This window comes from Symphalangus syndactylus, chromosome 1, assembly GCF_028878055.3.
Source record: "Symphalangus syndactylus isolate Jambi chromosome 1, NHGRI_mSymSyn1-v2.1_pri, whole genome shotgun sequence".
Lineage (NCBI taxonomy): Eukaryota > Metazoa > Chordata > Mammalia > Primates > Hylobatidae > Symphalangus > Symphalangus syndactylus.
This window is the reverse complement of record NC_072423.2, coordinates 151,473,430-151,495,204: the sequence shown is the minus strand read 5'-3', so window position 1 is coordinate 151,495,204 and position 21,775 is coordinate 151,473,430. Positions and strand designations below refer to the sequence as shown.

The window sequence follows — 21,775 nt, the reverse complement described above, 5'->3', positions numbered from 1 at the left end:
TGCAGTGGTAAAATTGTGGCAGTGCCATCATAGTTCTCAGTAGTTAACTTTTTCTCTTTTTTTCTTATTCTTTTCTATAGGTGACATGAGAATTTTTCAGAGAATTTTTCAGATTTTTTTTACAAAAAAGACATGGTTTGGCTATTTCTTAACAAAGTTAAACAGATGCTTATGATATAACCCAGCAACCCCACTGCTAGATATTTACCCAAGAAAAATGAAGTTATTTGTCCATACAAAAATACTCTCTGTAAATGTTTCCAGTAGCTTTATTCATAATCACCCAAAGACATTTGGAAACAACCCACATGTCTGGCAGCTGGTGATTGGATAAACAAATTGAGATACATCCATATAATGGAACATAAGTTAGCAATAAGAAGGATCAAAGTACTGATATGTCCAACAACATGAACGAACCTTAAAAGCATTTATACTAAGTAAAAGATGCTAGAATCAAAAGTTTATATATTCTGTGATTCCATTTACATGACATTCTGTAAAATAAAACTATAGGGACAGAAATTAACATCCATGGTTACCATGGAGGGGGATTGGAATAGGCGGTTGATTTCAGAGGGGCCTGACTTTTTGGTGTGATAGAAATGTTTCCTGTCTTGAAGTGTAGTGGTCACATAGCTGTATAAGTTTTTCAAAACCCACAGAACCATCTGAAAAGGTGAATTTAACTATATGTAAATTATACTTCAAAAAATGAATAAGAAAAGAAACAGTTTAATAGTAGTCACCTCTTATCCGCAGTTTCACTTTTCAAGGTTTCAGTGACCTGTGGTCAACTGCCCCTCAAAATATTAAGTGGAAAATTCCTGAAATAAACAATTTATAAGTTTTAAATGGCGTGCTGCTCTGAGTATGGTGATGAAATCTCACACAGACCTGCTCTATTCTGCCCAGGGCATGAACCCTCCCTTTGTCCATGGATCCATGCTGTCTACCCTCTCTGCCTGTTAGGCGCTTAGTAGCCATCTCAGTGATCAGATCAGCATCCTGCTATTGCGGCGCTTTTATGCAAGTAATCCTTATTTTACCTCATAGTGACCCAGAAGCACAAGAGTAGTGATATTGGCATATTGTTCCAATTGCTCTGTTTTATTAGAGATTATTCTTAATCTCTTACTGTGCCTAGTTGATAAATTAAACTTTATAATGGGTATGTATTATTGGAAAAAACATATATAGGGTAGGTACTGTCCGCAGTTTTAGGCATTCGCTTACATAACGGGGGACCTTGGAATGTATCCCCTGTGAATAATGGGGGCTACTGTACATCTACCATATATTACAAAACACCCCCCATGGAGACTGGGGCTGTACTCTGTAACAGTGATATTTTTGTAATGAAATATATGACAGCTGTACTGTGTAGCTGTGTACACTAAATGGGTCAAGTTTTGCTGTCATCTGAGTTTTTAGAGTTTTTTGGGTTTCAGATTTGCAAACAAGGGAGTGTGAATTGATGGCTATAGAAAAAGGACCACTGATACAGAACAAAATGTAAAAACCATTGCCAAGTTGTTTTGGATCAAATAGGGAATTTACTTTTCCTGATTTAAATCACTTTTTATGCAGCAGACACTGTGATGCTAAAAAAAAAAAAAAAAAAAAAAAAAAAAAACTACATACACACACACACACTTATGACAAACAAACTAATATCCCACTTCCCCCAGCCCCTAGCTGCCATTAACACAGATAGTTGATGGCTTTAAGTAATAGTGGTTGTCCTGAGCTCTCAGACTGAACACATAGCATCATAACCTGCCATGCTTAGAGAGTTCCCTCCCTCCTGCCATGTTCCTTTCCTCCTTTTTTGTTTTCTTTTTAATATATCAAAAAGTTCTTTCATGTGTACTGTGGTCACAAAGGTTGTTTTCTTTTAAAGTACTGGCACACTTTGCAGAAAGTCTCACTGGTTAACAGCTTCTAGAGGAACACCTCTTTTGCCTTTTAATATCCAGTTTAAAGAATGTGTGTATTTGATAATACCATCTTTTTTTGGCCGGTGTGTATTTATTGACACACATATTGATGGCTACAATTGATACCACATCAGAAACAAGTACAAATGATTGGAAACCCTGCTAAGTGTCAGGAAATGGGATGTGCATCTTAGATGTTACTCGAACTAAGAGAGGTCATATTACTGCCTCCCGCGTAAAGCTTTTACAAAGCTTTTATTATATGACTGTTATATTGTGTTTTTGAAATGTTTTAGGACATTGGTTGAGGTTTTTGTGTTGACATTTAATATATTATAATTTTTAAGACATGAAAATAATATATAAATTTTATGACATAAAATTATGACATAAAAATTTTAATATAGGATAATAGAGTTGTATTTGGGGCCTTTTACCTTTTGGATTTTTTTTTTTTTTTTTTTTTTTTTTTTGAGCAGGAGTCTTGCTCTGTTGCCCAGGTTGGAGTGCAGTGGTGCGATCTTAGCTCACCGCAACCTCTGCCTCCCAGGTTTAAGAAATTCTCTGTCTCAGCTTCCCGAATAGACGGGATTACAGGCGCGTACCACCACCACCACACCCAGCTAATTTTGTTGTATTTTTAGTAGAGGCGAGGTTTCACCATCTTGGCCAGGCTGGTATTGAACTCCTGACCTCGTGATCCACCCTTCTCGGCCTCCAAAGTGCTGGGATTACAGGTGTGAACCACCGCACCCGGTCTGGAATTTTTTTTCACGGTTGCTATGCAGGGGTCGGGGGGTTCATTTCCATTTTCCTAAAGAATTGGAAAGCTTCTCAAATAATAACTTCTTAGTTCATCTCTAGTTCCATACTTTGGTGAGCTTTTTTTCTTTTAAAAAAATGTTGTAACAAGTCTATAAAGATTAGAATTATTGAAAAAGTAACTTTTTTTTGAAAGAGCTGGTTTCTATTTACCTTCTAGTTAAAACATTACCAAAAGTTTAGAATCGTTAACCAAGTAGATAGTACAGGTTGGGTAAAATTGTTTAACTGCTTACTCTACAATTTTCGGGTACTACTTTTTGTAACAACTTAGTAGAGTGTTTTTTCTCCAATAACTTTGTTTTGTTTTAAGTCTGTTTAAAGCAACATTAAAACCGTCTTAGAAAAACTTCTTACCAATACTAAGAATCAAATACAGGATGAAAGTTTAAGAATTGAAACTTTAGAAATCGTTTAACCTGTTCATTTTCCAGATGACAATAAAATGAAGGCTCCCTGAAGCATGAAGTGGTTTACCCAAGATCACACAAGTAAACTAGTGGCAGAGCTAGAACTCATTCTAGATCTGTTATTCAGTCCAGCATTTTTTTTTTTCACATGTTTCATGGTAATGAAGTAGTTGTTTGGTGTTCAGTAAGAAAAAAAAAGCTGATGTTTTGGTAGTGATAATTTTAAGAGTAAAGAATATGGAAAATGGTTTTTAGGGTAAAAGGTAACTTCTTATATGCTCACTAAAAACACTGCAAAGTTTCGTGGTCCAATAAAAGTTTCAGCTCTTCTGGCGAATGGTCTCTCTGCAATGTTCAATATAGAGGTACTAGCTAGTTACCTGTGCCTACCGAATGCCTGAAATATGGCTGGTGTGACTGATGAACAGAATTTTTATTTTTATATAATTTAAATGTAAGTGATGAGGGGAGTGGCTAAAATATTGGACAATGTAGAGATTATGTTGGTACTAAGCAAAGTTGATGTTAGCTAGTTTAAAAGGTCATGGTTCCAGGAGACAAGGAAAGGATCTCTACCAGGAAAATACTCTGTTCAAACTTAGAATTTAAGGACGACAAACAACTGTGTTTAGAATGGATGTTCAGTGTTTAGATTGGCCATGATTCTAGACTTAATTGGTGGTATGGACTTTGAAGCCAGTATCATAATGAGTAGAAATATTTGATAGGATTAAAAAGTACGAAGAAGGCATTGAGAGCCGTGATAACTTTGTAATTTACCCCCAGTTGTTCTGAATATATTTTTGAAAGATCCTGGAGCAAAATAATACAGGTGTGTCTGGGGCCCATGTTTGAATATAGCAGAATATCAGTCTGTCTGAATATTGCTTTTAGAGGAAGACCTAACTCTAATTCTTGAGATTAGATTACTTCCTGGTGCTTTATCTCAATTCCTTCTACAGCCACATAGCTGGTTTTTAATTTTCAAATCTACTAGTGAAAACATGATGGAATATATCACCTAAATTAATATTTTATTCTTCATATAGGTTGTCAGTTTAGCTACAAGAATCAATTCATCTCTTAATTTGCTGGTACCTTGATGAGAAAACATCTATATCAGTGTTATCAATTCATGGTACTACTTAGCACTGTGGAATGTAAGAGTCCCCACATTAACCTGATAATTGAGATTCTTGATTGAAGTCTTTACATACTTCTTCCCTTGAGATGCCTGATAAGTTCAGAAATTAAGATATGCTATGGGAAATGCAAAATGGATTGATCATTGGAATAGACCTCAGTGGATTTTCTTTATTCCTGAAATTCCCTTGTCCCAGTAGCCTTTGCTTGCAAGCTCATCGGTAAATTTAAACGCTTTAAAGTAGTTTTGATGGAAATTTTTGGCTTGTTATATTGATGTGATTAACCTGTTTAAAGCTAATAATTGTCGTTGTTTTTTAAGTTGTTTGGTTGTTATTACTATTTGTTACTCTCTCCTTTTGCTTACATGGCTTTTTCCAGAGCTCAGATTTGTTAGTTTGTGCTCACATTTTATAGCCTAGTGCAGGGCCTGACAGATAATGGATAATACTTAGTGAAACCTAAGACAATCTGTTTAACTGCCTTCACACCAGTTTCAGATGATCCCTTAGGAGAGTGCTTCTGAAATTGGGGGTGAGGTGACACGGAGAAAGGGTGACTTTCAAATGACATTCCTCTGCTTTTATGTAATGCAAAGTTTTACTGATAGGTTTGGATACCATGCATAATGGTTGAAAGAGAAAAGTCAGAATTTTTTTTTTTTTTTTTTTTGAGTTAAAGTTTCTCTCTTGTTGCCCAGGCTGGAGTGCAACAAAGAGAAACAAAGTTTCTTTCTTGTTGCCCAGGCTGGTACGGTCTCAGCTCACTGCAACCTCTGCCTCCCTGGTTCAAGAGATTCTCCTGCCTCAGCCTCCTGAGTAGCTGGAATTACAGCGTTCACCACCATGCCCGGCTAATTTTTTGTATTTTTGTAGAGATGGAGTTTCACCATGTTGGCCAGGCTGGTCTCGAACTCCTGACCTCAGGTGATCCACCCTCCTTGGCCTCCCAGTGTGTTGGGATTACAGGTGTGAGCCACTGTGCCTGGCCCAGAATTCTTTTTTAGCCTCTCATTGCTTTAAGAATTTGTGGTTCCATGTTCATAGTCTTTCCATGCTATTCCATCTCAACAAAACCAAATGACTTATTTTTACAAAACTAAGTCTACCTTCATCCTGTCAGTTTCTGAAGGGGCAAAAGCACTTAAAATGTTAAAATTGAGATAAGTAGGTAATCATGACTTCTCCTTATTGATTTAAGTTTTCTTCATTTTTACTCAAAAAGTAATTTTGCCTTTACACTAAGTGAAAGAGAAGCTATTTCTGACTACTGCAGAGAAATAAAAAGAGTTTTATTTTTCAGCTTTGTTTTAATAACATAGCTCTTTAACACATAAGCCTCATATTTCTCTCTGTCTCTGTGTGTGTGTGTGTGTGTGTGTGTGTGTGTGTATGTCTGAGTGTATCTGTGTGTGTGTATCTTTGCTTCTTTCATATCATTGCTATTTTACCAGTAAAAACAATTTAGACTTTGGAAAGTAAACTTTTTGGCTTACTTTTAAAAATTCCATTTACTTTTATTCTAATAGAAAATGTTTTAAGCCATCTATTTTCTTCTTTCCTGGCTGCTATTATCTTGACTATAATTGCCTAGTTTCCTTTCTGGCTGATCTATTACTAGTCTTTATCTGGATGTTATTAAAGAATATAAATGCTCCATAGAGCACCATAGTCTCAGTCAGAATATTTTCAGATTCTCAGCTAAGATGGAACAGAGCTGGTACTTCGGCTGTCAAGTAAGTAGCTCAGATTTGTTATCAGAGTGTGAGGGCCTCTAAATTCATTATGTTAGCTGTTCCTTCGAGCTAGCATTTGAAAAATCGCTTCAGTTGTTTATGGATTGTGGTCCTTGGGCACCAGATAGTGGATGCTAGAATGTATTGCAGAAAAGCTGATTAAAGTACTAGGATCTCTAGCAGGAAGAGTAGAAAGACATTTGTAATACCTCTGTCTGACTCTGTTGGATGCACTTACATATTTCCTTTTGAAAGCTTTGGTTTATTATCAGCTTATCTGGGAAGGAATAACATTTTTGCAAAAATGTGCCTTTTGGTGAAAACTTCAATAAACTATGCTTGATGAGAAGGTCATGTAGGGAGAGACTGATTTGAACTTTGAGGTTCCCAAATACTTTGCAGTTTTATTACCACTATTATTGGAGTCATGTTTCACTATGACTTAAATTTCAGTAGTAGCTACTTTTAAGTTCACAGTTTTAATGTGTTTTTACTGTCTATCAGGGAATTTATACTTTAAAATGTAGACTGTCAGATTTTACTTTTTTTTCTTTCTTTTTTTTTTTTTTTTTGCCCACCTTGCTCTCCAACAAAAGTTTACTGAAGTACAGTATGGAAGTATTTTATGTAATCACAAAACTTGCAGCTTTTTAAGTATAGTTTGCACTCCCCTTGTTAAAATATTGCAGTATTTTCTCATTACTTTCAAAGTAAAGTTCAAACTTCTTAGCTTAGAGAGACATTCATGATGTTTCCATTTCTTCTCTGTCTTGTCCATACCCATTCCCCTGTGAGTGTCCTTTGCTTCAGATACACAGAGCTACTTACAACCATTCCCCTTCTCCTTTCTTTCACTGTGGTAGCTTCCTTCTTCCTGACCCTGCTTCACCGGAGGATTACTTGTCCTTCCTTCAAAACTGCTCAAGTTTCCCTTCTTCCAGGAAGGCTTCCTTGACCCCCAACTACCCTTCCAATCATTAATCCCATTTAGACTGGCTGGTTAGCTCTCTAGCATTTCATACGATTTCTTTATACTCTACTGTAATTATTTATTTATTTGTCTGTCTCCTTTAATAGAATAATATTCCTTGAGGTCAGAGGTGATAGTGTCTTTCGCTTTAAAATCTGGCATACAGGCCTATTGAACAAATGTGACTTGATGAAATAAATAAATTTTATCGATACATTGCGTAATTTGATATACTTTGATCCTGGTTCTGTAGACATTTGGGGGCATGGGTTATGCCTTTTTCCTCACAAGGAGCTTTTAAAGTTGACTCTCTAACTTCCATATTGCTACCTAAAACGTTGAACAAAGGTAGGTCCTGGGCTTTGGGAAGGCAGGAACTTAAACAGATGGAGGATATAATGAAATGACCTTTACTCTGTCAGTTGGCTAAAAACTCTGAAATATAATTTATGGGAAATTAGAAAGACCAACTCTATGACCATGAAATCATATATTCTAGCTTATATTCTTGAACTTATAACTTTATTGGTATACAGAGTTCTTTTAAGAGAAAATAGATATTTAACAACTTTTTACTTTGAAAATACCTGGTTATAGTTTTCAGATTTTAACCTAATCTTAATCCAGGAGGCAAGACAAAATTAAAGCTAAGGAATATTTGCTAATAATGAGTTATAGCATTTAAGTATGTATTTGGTAGCCTTGAGGTGTCTTTGTAATATTTGCATCAATATTCTGCATTCTTTAGCAAAACAAAATGCGAAGTCCATATTTACACATAAGATTTTTTAAAAGTTACTTAATATTATTTCATAATAGAATAACATTTTCATTTAGTCTAACGTTTTATTATATGAGCACTTAGTATTTGTTTTCATATAATTATTTGTTAAGATGCTTTGTATAATTATTTCTTTAGTGATGTAGCAAACTAAGTCAGTGTATTATAGCTGAATCATAGTCCTGGCTGTTCTTTTTATTTACTGAAGGAACAAACACTGTATTATTAACATTCCTTGTCCTTCAATTGAGCTTGCAAAAGAAATTTGTTTGTTAGATCTTGAATACCCTAAGAAATTTATTATGGATGGTTTTTAATTTCTGTTTTCATCATTTGATATATTTTTAAAATCCATTGTGATAAAATAGAGTGGGGAAAAATTACCCATGTGGCAGTAGTTAGATATCCGCTCATTCTCAAAGACCCCAACCTCCTTTTAAAAAAATTTTTAAGATTTATTATATGTTAAAATTGGTATTAAATTTATATGAAGTATTAAGATTACAGCATGTTAGAATATTATTGCCATTTAAGAATGTATTCACTGTTTTGGTTTTGGAGCGCTGCCTCCAAGAGGTTCATGGCATTTGGTACGTAGTTCACGTATTTCTAGTCTACAGACCTTCCCTATCGAGTCAAAGCCTTTGCGGTTCTGATATTTGCATTTTCTACTGCTATAAAGCTCAACAATAGTAATTAATGTTTTTTTTTAACTTTCCATGTCATTACCAATAAAACTTCAGTTTTTTAGAAGACTAGTAATCTGTACCTTTAAAGAGCCACATTATTTTGCTTTTGTCTCAGAATGTATTATGCTTCACAAGTATACTGTGACAGCCTGAATAGAAAAGGGGGGAGGGGACATTGTCTTCAGCTGGCATGCTGTTATCAGAGGGAATGTGTTTCTGGACACGAGATTTAGCATTCATTGGTTGTCTGAAGAAAGCTGTTTCATCTGAGGATTGGACAAGAAGCTGCGTCAATTTGCTGCCCGTCTCCAAGGCACTGGTGATGCTGCCTTCACAAGCTGGCTAACGTCACGGCTCCATCACCCAGCGGGGTGTGGACTCTCTTTTTCTGTTCTTCTCTATTTAATTCTCTATTTGCTGCCTACTGCATTTCTTAATCTGTCTTCTGCCAAATGCTAACAGCATGATATTTTGCAATCATCTAGGTGAATACAAGAAAGACGAACTCCTAGAAGCTGCTAGGTAAGTGATTCCATTCATTTTAAGTGTGTATAATGCATTGAGGAAGAGAAGGAGGAGGGCAGGTGGAGGACTATAAAAAATATAACGTTATTGTCATGCTTGGATTTTATGCAATTATGCAGATACTACAGCTTTATATACTTTATATCATTATTGTATGTAATAAAATCTTTTCATGTGGTGATGATTATAAGGTTAATTTTATTTGGAACATTTCTTAAGGTACCTGCAAACCCTAGTTGCCCAGCTTTTCCAATGATATTCTTGGAGTATTTAAATACCTATATCTTCATTTTCTTCTGAAGATTTTTCTAGCAAAGCTTGAATGAAGAGCAAAAGTAAATGTTAAAATCCTCATCTATTTTTTTTTTGTTCTTGGTCATTTATAATTCAATTGATTAGCTCTTTACAGCATTTTGTATGTATTTTTTAACTCCAACGTTTTAGTCCATTTATCAGAATAAAGTTTGTTTGTAATTAAGAAGATGACTTTATGTAGATAAATAAAACAAAAATGTAGAAAGCTACATTATTTAAGATACCACTATAGGGTAATTAACAGGAATTAATTAGAAATATATTAATTGAATATTGCAAAAGAGATTTATTGTGATCCATGTAAAAGAAATCAAAGGAAACCCATAGTTTACTCTCGTGTGAAAAAATTGTGCATAAATATTCATAAGAAGCTTTGTAATTTTAGAGGAATTGACTTACTACCTTTTTATAGGAGTGGTAATGAAGAAAAACTAATGGCTTTACTGACTCCTCTAAATGTGAATTGCCATGCAAGTGATGGGCGAAAGGTAAGTTATCTTAAATACAATCCTCTTTAATTGCAGTGCTTCAAAATTTTGTGAATGTGGCATATATATATATATATATATATATAAGCACGTATACCTACATGGGTTTATTTTAACTGGCATCTTTTCACTGTAAATGAAATGCTGCTATATCTGTTATTGGCAGTTGTGACACATTCATAGAACTGGTGAAGCATAGATCTTAAGTAAGCCTTTTCTCTTAAATGTCAGACACTGCAAGTTATTTGTTACATGAAACTGCAGTTTTGTCGGTGATTAAAATTACAGCAAATGCTCTTTTCTGGGTATGATAATGGAAATTGGAAATATGTGTGTCCTATTTACCCATCTTTGTTAAGACATTTGTGTTTTTGATTTCTTATTTGGCAGAAGAAGATTTGTTTGCTACATACCAACACTTTTTCCATTAAAGCTGAGAAATTGCTGTTAATGATTTTTTTACATCTATGTAACAGCTCTGCTCTTTTATTATTATTTGTACTGGCTAAGTTTTAGTTGTGGAATATTGAAAGAAAATAGATTAAAACAGAGAGGAATATTCTATATTAATATGCAGTTGCCATAAATGTAATATATAAAACATAGAGCTGGCAGCTTCATTATCTACTTTGTATTCTTGCTGAAGATAGATTGAAATGTAATCCTTTATGGCCTTTGGTAATTGCAAAGTTTTGTAGTGATTTACCTAATAGACATTGAAAACCAACGCAGTCTGTACCATAAAGTTGGTTTTTTTTAAATGAGAGTTAATTTTTTAATGTTAACTAAAAACCTAAAACATTTTTAAAGACACATTACAAAAATTGAGGAAAATTGTATGTCTAATATTTAAAGAATGAATTCTTTTGAAATTATTTACAGTGAAAATGTTATGGCAATACCAGGATGGATGGTGCTCCTCAGAAATAATAAACTATTTTGCTTTTAAAAAATTACTTTTCTGTGAGTGATAATTTTGCAGATCAGATTTTTGCAAGCTTCCCTACTTTTTCTCTATTTTAATGAAATCCAAAAACAGTGGCAAGGAGTTGAGTCCCTCAGAATATAATTTACGTTCATTTGTTTTTGTAGATAGCTCATATATCGTTACATGGCCCAGTGAGTATTTTGTTTCTCTGGGTAATGTGGGGAGAGACTTCTACTTTCATAGAAGGTTAAATTACCCGTATCAAGCTATAAGCTAGTAAGGATTTACTCAGCACCATTACTTACTCTTGGGAAGTGTTTTTAAATGGTAACTGTTCATTTTTCCTTCAGTTTTGAAGTTGCTTTAGGGAATTTAACACTCTTGTGTGCACTTTAAATTCCAGATTTTATTTGGATCCTCCAAGTAGATAAAGTGATTTCTATCACTGTGTAGAAAAGGGCCTTCTTATCTGTGGTTAAATGGCAGCTATTTTTTAGACAGAGCTTGTTTCACCCGGCCTACGTCAGTTTTCTATAACCGTTTTAATACTACAGAACTTATGTGAGATTACTACAGCAGGAGTCGATTTCTGTCACGGCCTCGTTCTCCCTTCCTTACCCTTCTACTTTGACAGCCACATTCCTAGTGCAATAAATCATAATAATTAAGGAACATGATCCCTGATATTTAACAAATTATCTCTTCTCCCTGCTTTATCTCCTACACAAATGTATAGAACTCATGTATTTTTCTTTTTCCTTAAAGGAGAATATACTTCCTTTAACTAGAACCAGTGTATTCCTCATCCAAATTCTTTTGGCTCCTTTTCTATATTACTCTGTGGCATTTAGAGTTCCTTAAAGTTTATACATATCTTTCTTTTACTCCTCTATTAGCTCTCCTTGTATTTTTTACCAGGACCAAGGCTGGCACTTTGCATATAGCAGAAGCTTAGAATACAACTCTGTTGTTCCTTGATAAACATAATTTTATCCTCTGAGTGAGAAAAACATCTACCCTTTGCCATTTAGAAAATTAAATCAGAAGTATGTGAATGCAATATTTTATGTTTTTTGTTATTATTACTAATATTATTCTCTTTATTTATTTGGGGTACTGTTAACATGAGGGAGAACTGTATATTTTATAATGTTTAGAACATTTTTAAGAACGTACCTCAAGCATTATTATTGTACCAAAAGATTCCTAAAATATAAGTAATGCAATAATGTTCCAAAATGTACTCATACTTTTTTAGATTATCAGGTTTTTTTCAAATTAAATTAGATAGAAAAAGAAAATTAAACTTAAGCATTTATTAGGTTTTAGTGCTATGCATATAAGAAATAATTAACAATTGCTCATCTGTGTGGTTTGAATTGAATAATTCCTATTTAGATATTATTCTCATTTACGGCACAGAGTAATTCTTATTAAATGTACCAGTTGCAATAAAGCGACAAGGTGTTAAATGTTCTGGGTGCTAATGGAGATTGGGACAAGATCCCTTAGTTATGCCAGTTTGTTTTATTTTCTTCCTGTTGTTATCAAGAAAACAGGTAGGCAAATCTAGCTGCTAAAATTACAAGTATCTGTCTTAGTAGATATGTAGTCCTTTTTTAGAACATTTGCATGTGTTTATTTAGAATTAGAAAGTCAGGTTGTGTATTAATGAGAGGATAAAGGTACTTTTTCATATATAGTAAGTCAGGCATATAAAGTTTATTTCCTGAATTTCATTTTGGAACACAGCATAGAACCAAATCCTTTTTTGGAAGTTTCCTAAATTACTGTATTATTGCTTAACTGAGCCCTTTTCTTAGTTTTTACTACAGTTCCTGGTTTGTAAATTTAAAAAGCCCATGAAAATGTTAATTTTGAAATGTTTTTGGAAAAGAAATGTCTCTTATACAGTGGTTAGTAGGTGGGGAATTTGCCTAGAGATATGTGGGGGTTTGAGACTTTAGGTTTTTTTTTAATGTAATATGTGGGATTATACAATGAGAGTGTAAATTTAAGTACTCTTAATTTTGTACTGTGACTTGATGATTATCTAATTAGGTAATATGTGAGAAGTTAATATTTTATTTCCTAAAGACAATTGTTTTCCTAACCTTTAGAATTCTGAAAATTATAAAACATCAATAAGGTTTTATACAGTTTATATTGTTACTATGCTTTTATTTTACACATAAATCAAAATTGGCTCTTGGCTACACTAGAAATTTTACTGGCTTTTTTTTCCCTAAAAAAAGGCAGAATTTTTTTTTGTTCTAAAATGCTACCTTTTGTTTTGCTCTAAAATGATACTTTTATACAATTATATACGTGTTATAATGATGACCACTTTTAGAAACATAGGAACATAGATACTATTTAGTCCTCTTCTGCCTTCTGCCCAGTATGATTAGTCATAACAGTCCAAAATTCATTATTGCCATTAGGTGAACCAGAACCTTAAAATACGTTGTTCCCTTTCTAGAATTCTTTATTCCTATATTTTCAAACTTGGATTTTTTGACCTTTAATCTCCCTTTACAGTGTTTTATATCAGTATCAGATGTTTTATTAGCTATTATCCACATGTTCTGGCCTTGTTTGATGTCTAAATTCAAGGTGGTAATATTCTCTTGTTTTCCAGTGTTAGTTTTCGTAAGGATACCTTTTATAATAAATGAAAATAAATATTTGAATAAAATTAGTCTAACAGTCAACTCTTTTGAGAGTTCTTTGTTGTTCCTCTCTGTGTTATTCTCCTTTTCTAACTGTCTTTATCTGCTTACAAAATAAGTGTCCTAAATTTACCCATTCCTTATCTTAACAGGCAATAGGTAGGGGTTAGGGACTATTGCACATATTCCCAAATAGAAATAATATGTATCTTTGAATATATCTACTCTGTCTACTATTGCTATTATTATATGTCACCAAATAATTGAAAGTAACTAATATTTGATAGGTGCTTTTAAAATTACATCTCCAATGTAATTTTGAGTATTTCAGGTTTCCCTCTGCTCCTTTTATTCATTCATTCCACCAACACTTAATACCTACCATGTGTAGGTCACTGTGCTTAGTGTCATGGGAGATAACCATATGGTTGATGGTACTGGTTAACAAGGAGCTCAGACATTGGTAGAATGATTAAGACATTATAGAAGACATTGAAGCTAATGCATTAAAATTATACAATATTCCTTTTGCTGTGATACAGTTAAAAGTGCTGATTTAAGGTGAGAATGTTTTTTCCTGGCCCTTTTATTTTTAAGGCTTTAGTATTTAGTATACCCTTCTGTAAGAAACCACAAACTTAGATGAACAGGTAATTGGAGGAACAAGATTTTAATTCAAAAACCTTAAAGAGTTCTTTAAATGTCAACTTTCTGTAAATATTTGCTTCCAAATAGTTAATAATGAAGACGACTGGAAACAGAAAAGTAAAGTGTTTGAAAACTACTTTCAAAAGGGAATCAATCAGAAATAAAGTAGAATTTAGTGAATTTAGTGCTGTACCTTGAAGACACCTAGAAAAACTGTGATACGGCAAATAGACTGTAAGGTCAGAGGGATTGGGTTCTATTCTGCTTTCCAAGTGTGTGTCTACGGCTCTAGAGTTTTTAGTTCACTCACTCTCAAATGGAAATAACCATACCCATTCCACGAGGCATTTGAGAGGATTAAGTGAAATAATGTGGTCAGTGTACCTAGTACAGTTTGTAGCACACAGTAACCTTTAGAAAATTAGATTCCTACTCCTTTGATAATTTTTTTTGAAACTTTCAAATGTATCTAGAATGGACACTTACATACTTTTAAGTACTCCAACGTTCCCTTTCTCTCCCCTTAAATGTCGTTATTATCCAAGCTCTGTCCCAGCTGGCTTTGGACAAAATGACCTATAGGTTGCCTGGTAATCTATGAAGCATATAATTGAATTAATTCATTTGGAGCTTGGCCTTCCTCTCTCTTCACCCAGTGTCACATTTAATAAATTTGTTTAAATTAGCAGCTTATAAATTCAGAAATACATTTTTGAGATATATGCCCATTTTTAAACACATGTTGATTAAAAATTAATATCTGGCTGAAAATAATGCCATATATGGAATTCCATAAACCCCATCCAGTGAAGAACAAGAAAGATGTAGGATTAGTGTAATTCTTTGTATCTACATTTAAATTTTAGGGTTGTAGGGTTTCTCATTATTTTTGCTCAGTACCCCCATCTCTCAGTATAACTTTTTTCCAAATACTGTGTTTGGCCAGGATTTTAACAATCTTTATGTGGTAGGTTGTTATTTGGAGATGCTTCAATAAACCATCCCTTTTGTTGTTCATGCCCTTGTCTAGCCCCCTGCCACATTGACTCTGGGCTTAGCCTGGGACTTCTTTGAATAAAATAAGGCACAAGTGATACTCTGTCCTTTTCAGGACAAGCCCCTGAGTTGGCCTGGCAGCTGCTAGTTTCTTTTTTTGTAATTCTTCTTCTTGGAACCCAGCTGCCATGTCATGAGGCAGCCCAAGCAGCCATGTGACGAGGTCCACATGAAGAACTGAGGCCCCTAGCCAACAGACCCACCTGAGTTCGTATGGAAGCTTCCTAATGATTCTAACTATCCACCCGTCCCAGACAGTTTAACCCCATCTGAGTTCCCGATCCACCCTTAGGGTGACATCAGCCATCCTAGCACCGTAGCTCATACCACATAGAGCTGAAGACCTACCCAGGTAATTCACTGCTGTTGGGGTGGTTTGTTACGTAGTAATAGATAACTGAAATACCTGACTAAAAGAAAATATAACTCAATGCTTATTATCTATTGGGCAAGAAAGATTCCATCTTTTTTTCAGCTTTATTACTGAAAATGATTCTTTCATAGTTACTTGGAAGAATAAGTGAGGATTTTAAAATATCTTTCCAAATATATTTACGTCTTTAGATATGTTCAGTTCTTTTGAATTTATATCTTACAATTTAAGTATTTTCCCCCTCGGAATGCAAAAACATCATTTTATGTGCATCTTTTGGGGTCATGGTATTGTGGGAAAAAGCAGGAACTTGAAGCTAGAACACCAGATTTTAAGTTTCAGCTGTTATTAGCCATGTGTTCATGGCAAGTTTTATCATATCTCTGAGTTCTCAGTTTTTTTAGCCTAAAAAAATGAAGAATTTGGGCCATGTGAGCTCTGAAGTACCTTTTGACTCTAACATTTCAAGATTATAATATATTTTGTTACTTATTGTTCAGCAGAGTTAGTAGCAATTACCCGTAATGCAGAATTGAATTTCATAAGAGATGGTATCCTCACACTGGATAGAACACTCATGGTATCTGCAATAAAGTTTCTGTAGAGCCCCTTTCCCCTTTAAGAAAGAGAGTGTTAGCATTACCTGGGGGTACATATCTAGCTCTCTATGACTATATGAGACTATATGGCCTATAGTGACCTTTATCATCCTCCATTCTTGCCAAATCATGGTAGATAAAAGGTCATACCAGTTTTAAATTTCCAACTTTTATGGATCCTAGTTCAGATGCTACTTGGGATTACAAGAAGGTCAAAATGCAGTAAGTCTGCATTGGGGAACTCTTCAAATACTTTAGGTTTAATTATATAGCTAATCAAATCCCTTCTTCGGAGTATGTCTTGCTGAGCAATGCGTATCTTACTGTAGTGCCGAAATCCCTTAGAGCAAGCTTTCTTGCCTACTTATGTTGGGATATATTGTATAAAATCTTTATGCTTATGTATATTCATTTTGTACCAATAAGGACTTGAAAATGTCTTTTTTATTTTTCATTAGGGAGTTACTTCTACTAAAACAATCTCTATTTTGTCAAGCATGACATTTCTACTGGTAAGCGTAATTAGTACCAGTGCCAACTGCGCTGTTTTCTCTGTTGGAGAAATGAATTTTTAGTAGAAGGGGACCGACCACAGTGCTAAAAAGCAGCAAAATGATAAAACTTAGTTATCCATTTACCTCTATTTAGCCACTCTCCTAGCTTTGAATTGTTCTGCCTTCATATCCGGAAGCGCAAGTTTCCTGCTGTTTTCCACTTTAGACTGCTCAAGGTGCCGGAAGGGAGTTGGTACTAAATCCTTTGGCCGTGAGTGTGAGTCATTATTAAAAATTTAGAAGCCAAATTACAAATATGACACTTTAGCATCTGTTTTTAAAATTGTTAGAATCGAAGTTTAAAGTGTTCTTTCTGCCTTTATAAGTAAATTGAACTTTACGTTAGTAGAGTGGATTACAACTACAGCGGTAGCTGGAGAAAAACCCATGTCACAGAGTGGCAAAGGAAAAAGAGCAGGAAGAAACACACAAGATAGCTTCTATGGTATTGCTGATGTCCCAGTTCTCCAATTGAATGAGTGCTGGATTAAATATTACATGATAAAGATATTTTAAAATATCTCTGTAATGATTATGATTTGAGTACCCTTTGGATTGAACAGACTGTTCAGTTAATATCATTTGACAGTAGAGTATTCTACAAGAAGTTATTTAAGTAAAAGACTATATTGTGTAAAAAAAGGCTTGTTTAGGTGCAAACAGAAGTCTGATTTCAGGAAATTCTTCCAGCCTGATGAGAAATGACAAAAAGAAAGTGATGAGTTAATTATGGATTTAAGAATTCTGAAATTATCTGTAACTTTGAATTGGCATTATTAAAACAATTGTTTGGCCACAATATAAAACCAATGTAAACTATTTCTTAATTCATTGTATACCATTTCAAGTGTCTTAGTCAGCTAGGATTGCCATACCATTGGCAGGGTAGCTTAAACAACAGGAATTTATTTCTCACAGTTCTAGAGGCTGAGAAGTCCAAGGTTTAGGTTCCAGCATGGTCAGATGGTCAGTTTCTGGTGAGCAAGTTTTTTTTCTTTTCTTTCCTTTTTTCTTTTGAGACAGAGTCTTGCACTGTCGCCCAGGTTTGGAGTGCACTGATGCAATCTCGGCTCACTGCAAGTTCCGCCTCCCAGGTTCAAGCGATTCTCCTGCCTCAGCCTCCCGAGTAGCTGAGATTACAGGTGCCCACCACCACACCCAGCTAATTTTTTGTATTTTTAATAGAGATGGGGTTTCACTATGTTGGTCAAGCTGGTCTGGAAGTCCTGACCTCAGGTGATCCACCCACCTCGACCTCCCAAAGTACTGGGATTACAGGTGTGAGCCACTGCTCCCTGCCCAGCAAGTTTTTTCATGTCTCTATTTAGAAGGGCACTAATTTCATCATGAGGTTCCTACCCTTATGACCTCATCCAAACCATATTACCTCACAAAGACCCTGTCTCCAAATGCTATCATATTGGGGTTTGGGGCTTCAACATTAATTTTAGGGGAATACTAAGCATCCAGTCAATAAACCTGGTTATTTTTTCTTTATCACTGCCTTTTTTCCTTTTATTAAAGAGATTATCACTCAAGTTTGCTTCTCTGTCTCACACATATGCATATTAATCCATTGGCTCATCTCATTCAGTTAAATTAGGATTGTATTATGAAAACAAATTTCTAGAAGTATCAAAAATCTTCATATTACTCTGCCTTTTAAAAGAATGTTTTCAGTGACTAATTTAAAGAAATGTTTTTCTCTACTAAGAATGCCATCAAGAGTAAAGCTTTAAGAAAGCACTGTAAATACTATGCATAATCACTTGAAATGCATATTTGGATAACTAAACCAGTAAATTTGGAAATAGACCAATTCTAAATATAAAATGTTTTATATTTTGATTTTATAAATAAAAATGCTTTAATTTGTTAATAGTAACATGATAATACCCTACTCTTGAATATTACAAAAATGCTCCATAAAATAATCTACTTTCAGACAGTGTTCTATACCCACTAGAATTGGGAGAGAAGGCTGTGGGCAGGGAACAGAACTAGAGGTCTCTGCTCCTGGCTGTTTTTGGCTGCCACATTCATTATACAAATGCAGAAACAACAAAGACTTTATCACTTAAGGAGCTTTGAGGTGACAGCATATCTGCAGAATCCTAGAGCTCTTAGCCACATTAAAATCAGCTGAATGAATTTGTCACTTTCCCAGTTTGCAGGTAAAATGACTATCTAATGATCTAAGGTGGGCCGATTCCCTCCTATGTAATTATTAAATGCTGATCAGTGCAAGTGGTTTCTTCTTTCAAGAAGACCTCTATCTGTTGTCCATTACTTAGAATCTTTGATGCTTAGATATGAAAACCTAAGATTGAAAATATTAGTTACAAAAAGGAATTTATGTGCAGTTTGGGTAGAGTGAAAATTTTTCTCCTTTCATGAAGTAGAAAACATCAAGTTACTATCAGTCCAAGAAACCTTGGATTTTTTTCTTTTCGTAAAATCTACCAGCTATTTCTCATTAGATGATGAAAACCTAATGTTGCACCTTGAGAGTACTAAGCATTTTTGTTCACACAAACCTTGTGAGAGCATGCCAGAAACTCATTTTCACCACACGTTTTCATTCTTCTGCTGATTCTGAGGCCGGAAAAGAGAAACACAAATTGCTGGCTGCTGAAAAATCCCCTTGAAGATTCCACGATGATAATGTTACGTTAAAATTGAATTAAGTTGGCATTCAGAGCTTTATTCTCACAAAGATTACCCTGTGGATTTCTTGTTCAATCTTATCTGCTCTTCTCCCTTCCCTTCTCTTTCTCTTCTTAATACATACATTTAAAATAAAGATAGTCCTTTATATTCTCACTTTAAAAATAAAGTTTTGGCCAAGCATGGTGGCTCACGCCTGTAATCCCAGCACTTTGGGAGTCTGAGGGGGGTGGATCATTTGAGTTCAGGAGTTTGAGACCAGCCTGGCCAACATGGTGAAACCCCGTTTCTACTAAAAATGTAAAAATTAGCTGGGTGTGGTGGCAGGCATCTATAATCCTAGCTACACTGGAGGCTGAGGTAGGAGAATCATTTGAACCGGGGAATAAATGTAAGCAAGTAAATAAATAATGTTTACTATTTGTGGCAACTTGAATTACAGAAACCTTGTTTTATATTTCATAAATTCTGTAGCTTTTAAAACGCCTTCCTAAAGATGAATACATCCCTTACTTTGGAAGAACATCCTTTCTCGGGCTATGAAATATCAATTGTTATTTTATCTCTGTTCATATAATCTATCTAGGATTCAGAGAATCTTATTTGGATGGGAACTTAATAGCAACTAGTTCAACCTCCCAATGCAGTGTTAGAACCTTCGCTATGATAGCTCTGACAGGTTCTGCTTAGGAGAGAGAGAGCTCGCTTGTTTAGATCAGACCACATTTAGATTTAGTGCTCAATTTAGGGTGTCACATTTTAAGAAGGGATATTGACCAACCAGAGTGTAACCAAGAAGGTAGTCAGAAAATTCTTCTCTAATAAGCAGTTGAAGTAACTGCAGGGGAGTTTAGTTCAAGAAGAGACCAAGCGACTGTCTGTTAGAGATATCTAGAAAAATCCTGCGCTGGGAAGGAGGCAGAATCAATTATTCTCTCCAATTTCAATATTGTTACTCTTTTTTGTCCCGCTATATTTAACTATTTTTAGGCAGCTTCTGTTATGAAGGAGTTCCACATTTCTGGGGTGCTCATCCAATGGAACAGTCACACTGTCATTATTGATAGAATTTAATGTCTGCTGACCTATAGATCAGAATGCTAAAGTTGTCAGAACCAAGGAGATCCCTGCCTGCCAAGAGTAATTCTTGCCCCTCAGCTATATTAGTCCATTTCTGAACATCCTATCTAGGACCTGAGCCCCCACACAAAGGAAAATTAGAAATGCAGAATGAGAGTTTCTAAGTCAGACTGCCTGGATTTGACTCCTGACTCTCTGCTTTTAACTTGCCGTGTTAATCCCCCTGTTCCTTAGTTCCCTCATTTGTTGTATGGAAGTAATAGTGTTTCTAGCTAAGGTAGTTGCTGTATAAACAAGTTAATACGTATAATGCACTTAGAAAAGTGCTTAGTACATAGAAAATGCCCAAATTTTAGCTGTTATTTTTAATAAAATATTTGTATTTAAAATTTTTTGTGTCTTCTATGTCATTTTATTTTATTTAGTCATTGCTTATGTTTTCTGTTTTCTACGTCTTGCACTGGACACTGGCTTAGACTCAGTACAGATTGAAGATCTTTTATCGTTCAAAATAATTTAGTTGATATATAGAGAGCCACACTCCAACTAATGAATTATTGTTGTTCATTTTACAGCATCTCAGATATTAAAAATTTGGTTGCATCCTACATGTCTTTCTTTTCTATTTTGTTCCTCCTGTCCCTTCCTCTGATTCTTGTTGTCCTCCCTACTTTTATTTTAGGTTCAGGAGTGGGTACATTTACAGGTTTGTTACTTGGGTAAATTGTGTGTTATTGAGGCTTGGTTTACAAATGATCCCATCACCAAGGTAGTGAGCATAATACCCAATGGGTCGCCATCTGGCCAGCTCCTCTCTCAAGCAGTCCCCGGTGCCTGTTTGCCCATCTTTGTGTCCATGTGTATTCACTGTTTAGCTCCCTCTTATAAGTGAGAACCTGTGGTGTTTGGTTTGTTGTTCCTGCATTAGTTCACTTAGGATAATCGCCTCCAGCTGCATCCCTGTTGCTGTAAAGGTTCTGTGTCATTTTAACCGGAAGACAACTTTGTGAGGAAGTCAGCACTGTTGTCACCCATCTCCCCCATTACAAAAACTGTGAATTAAAGACCTATTAATATCTTAAACAGCCTTAGGTTTTAGGAGTAGTATCATGCCATGGTCCACTGTGATGAGACTATATCTGTGGTTAGATACGTTTAGCTCTAAGAACCGTGCTTGAAAGAACCGCTGACCAGAGAGAAAGACTCATAATGGGAGAGAAAACATACGACTATTAGAGAATCTAGTCTTGTCATCTGCAGAAGAGACAAATTAGAGGAGTCATACTTTTTGATAAAGAAGTGAATAAAATAGCTTTTTTCCTTTCATCTCACCTTGTTAATCAATATTTATTTTCCACAAGGTTTCTCTTTTAAATTAGC

General features: G+C 34.9%; 1 protein-coding gene across 3 annotated transcripts in view; it reads left to right on the top strand.

Moving 5' to 3' along the window:
* The window catches only part of TNKS (tankyrase), a 208,047-nt gene that overhangs the window by 97,286 nt on the left and 88,986 nt on the right, over positions 1–21,775 (top strand). For all 3 annotated transcript variants that reach the window (XM_055288544.2, XM_055288558.2, XM_055288552.2), the window contains exons 4-5: positions 8,976–9,012; positions 9,743–9,818. In XM_055288544.2, coding sequence (XP_055144519.1) covers positions 8,976–9,012; positions 9,743–9,818 — 113 coding nt within the window. The remainder of the gene's footprint in view (positions 1–8,975; positions 9,013–9,742; positions 9,819–21,775) is intronic.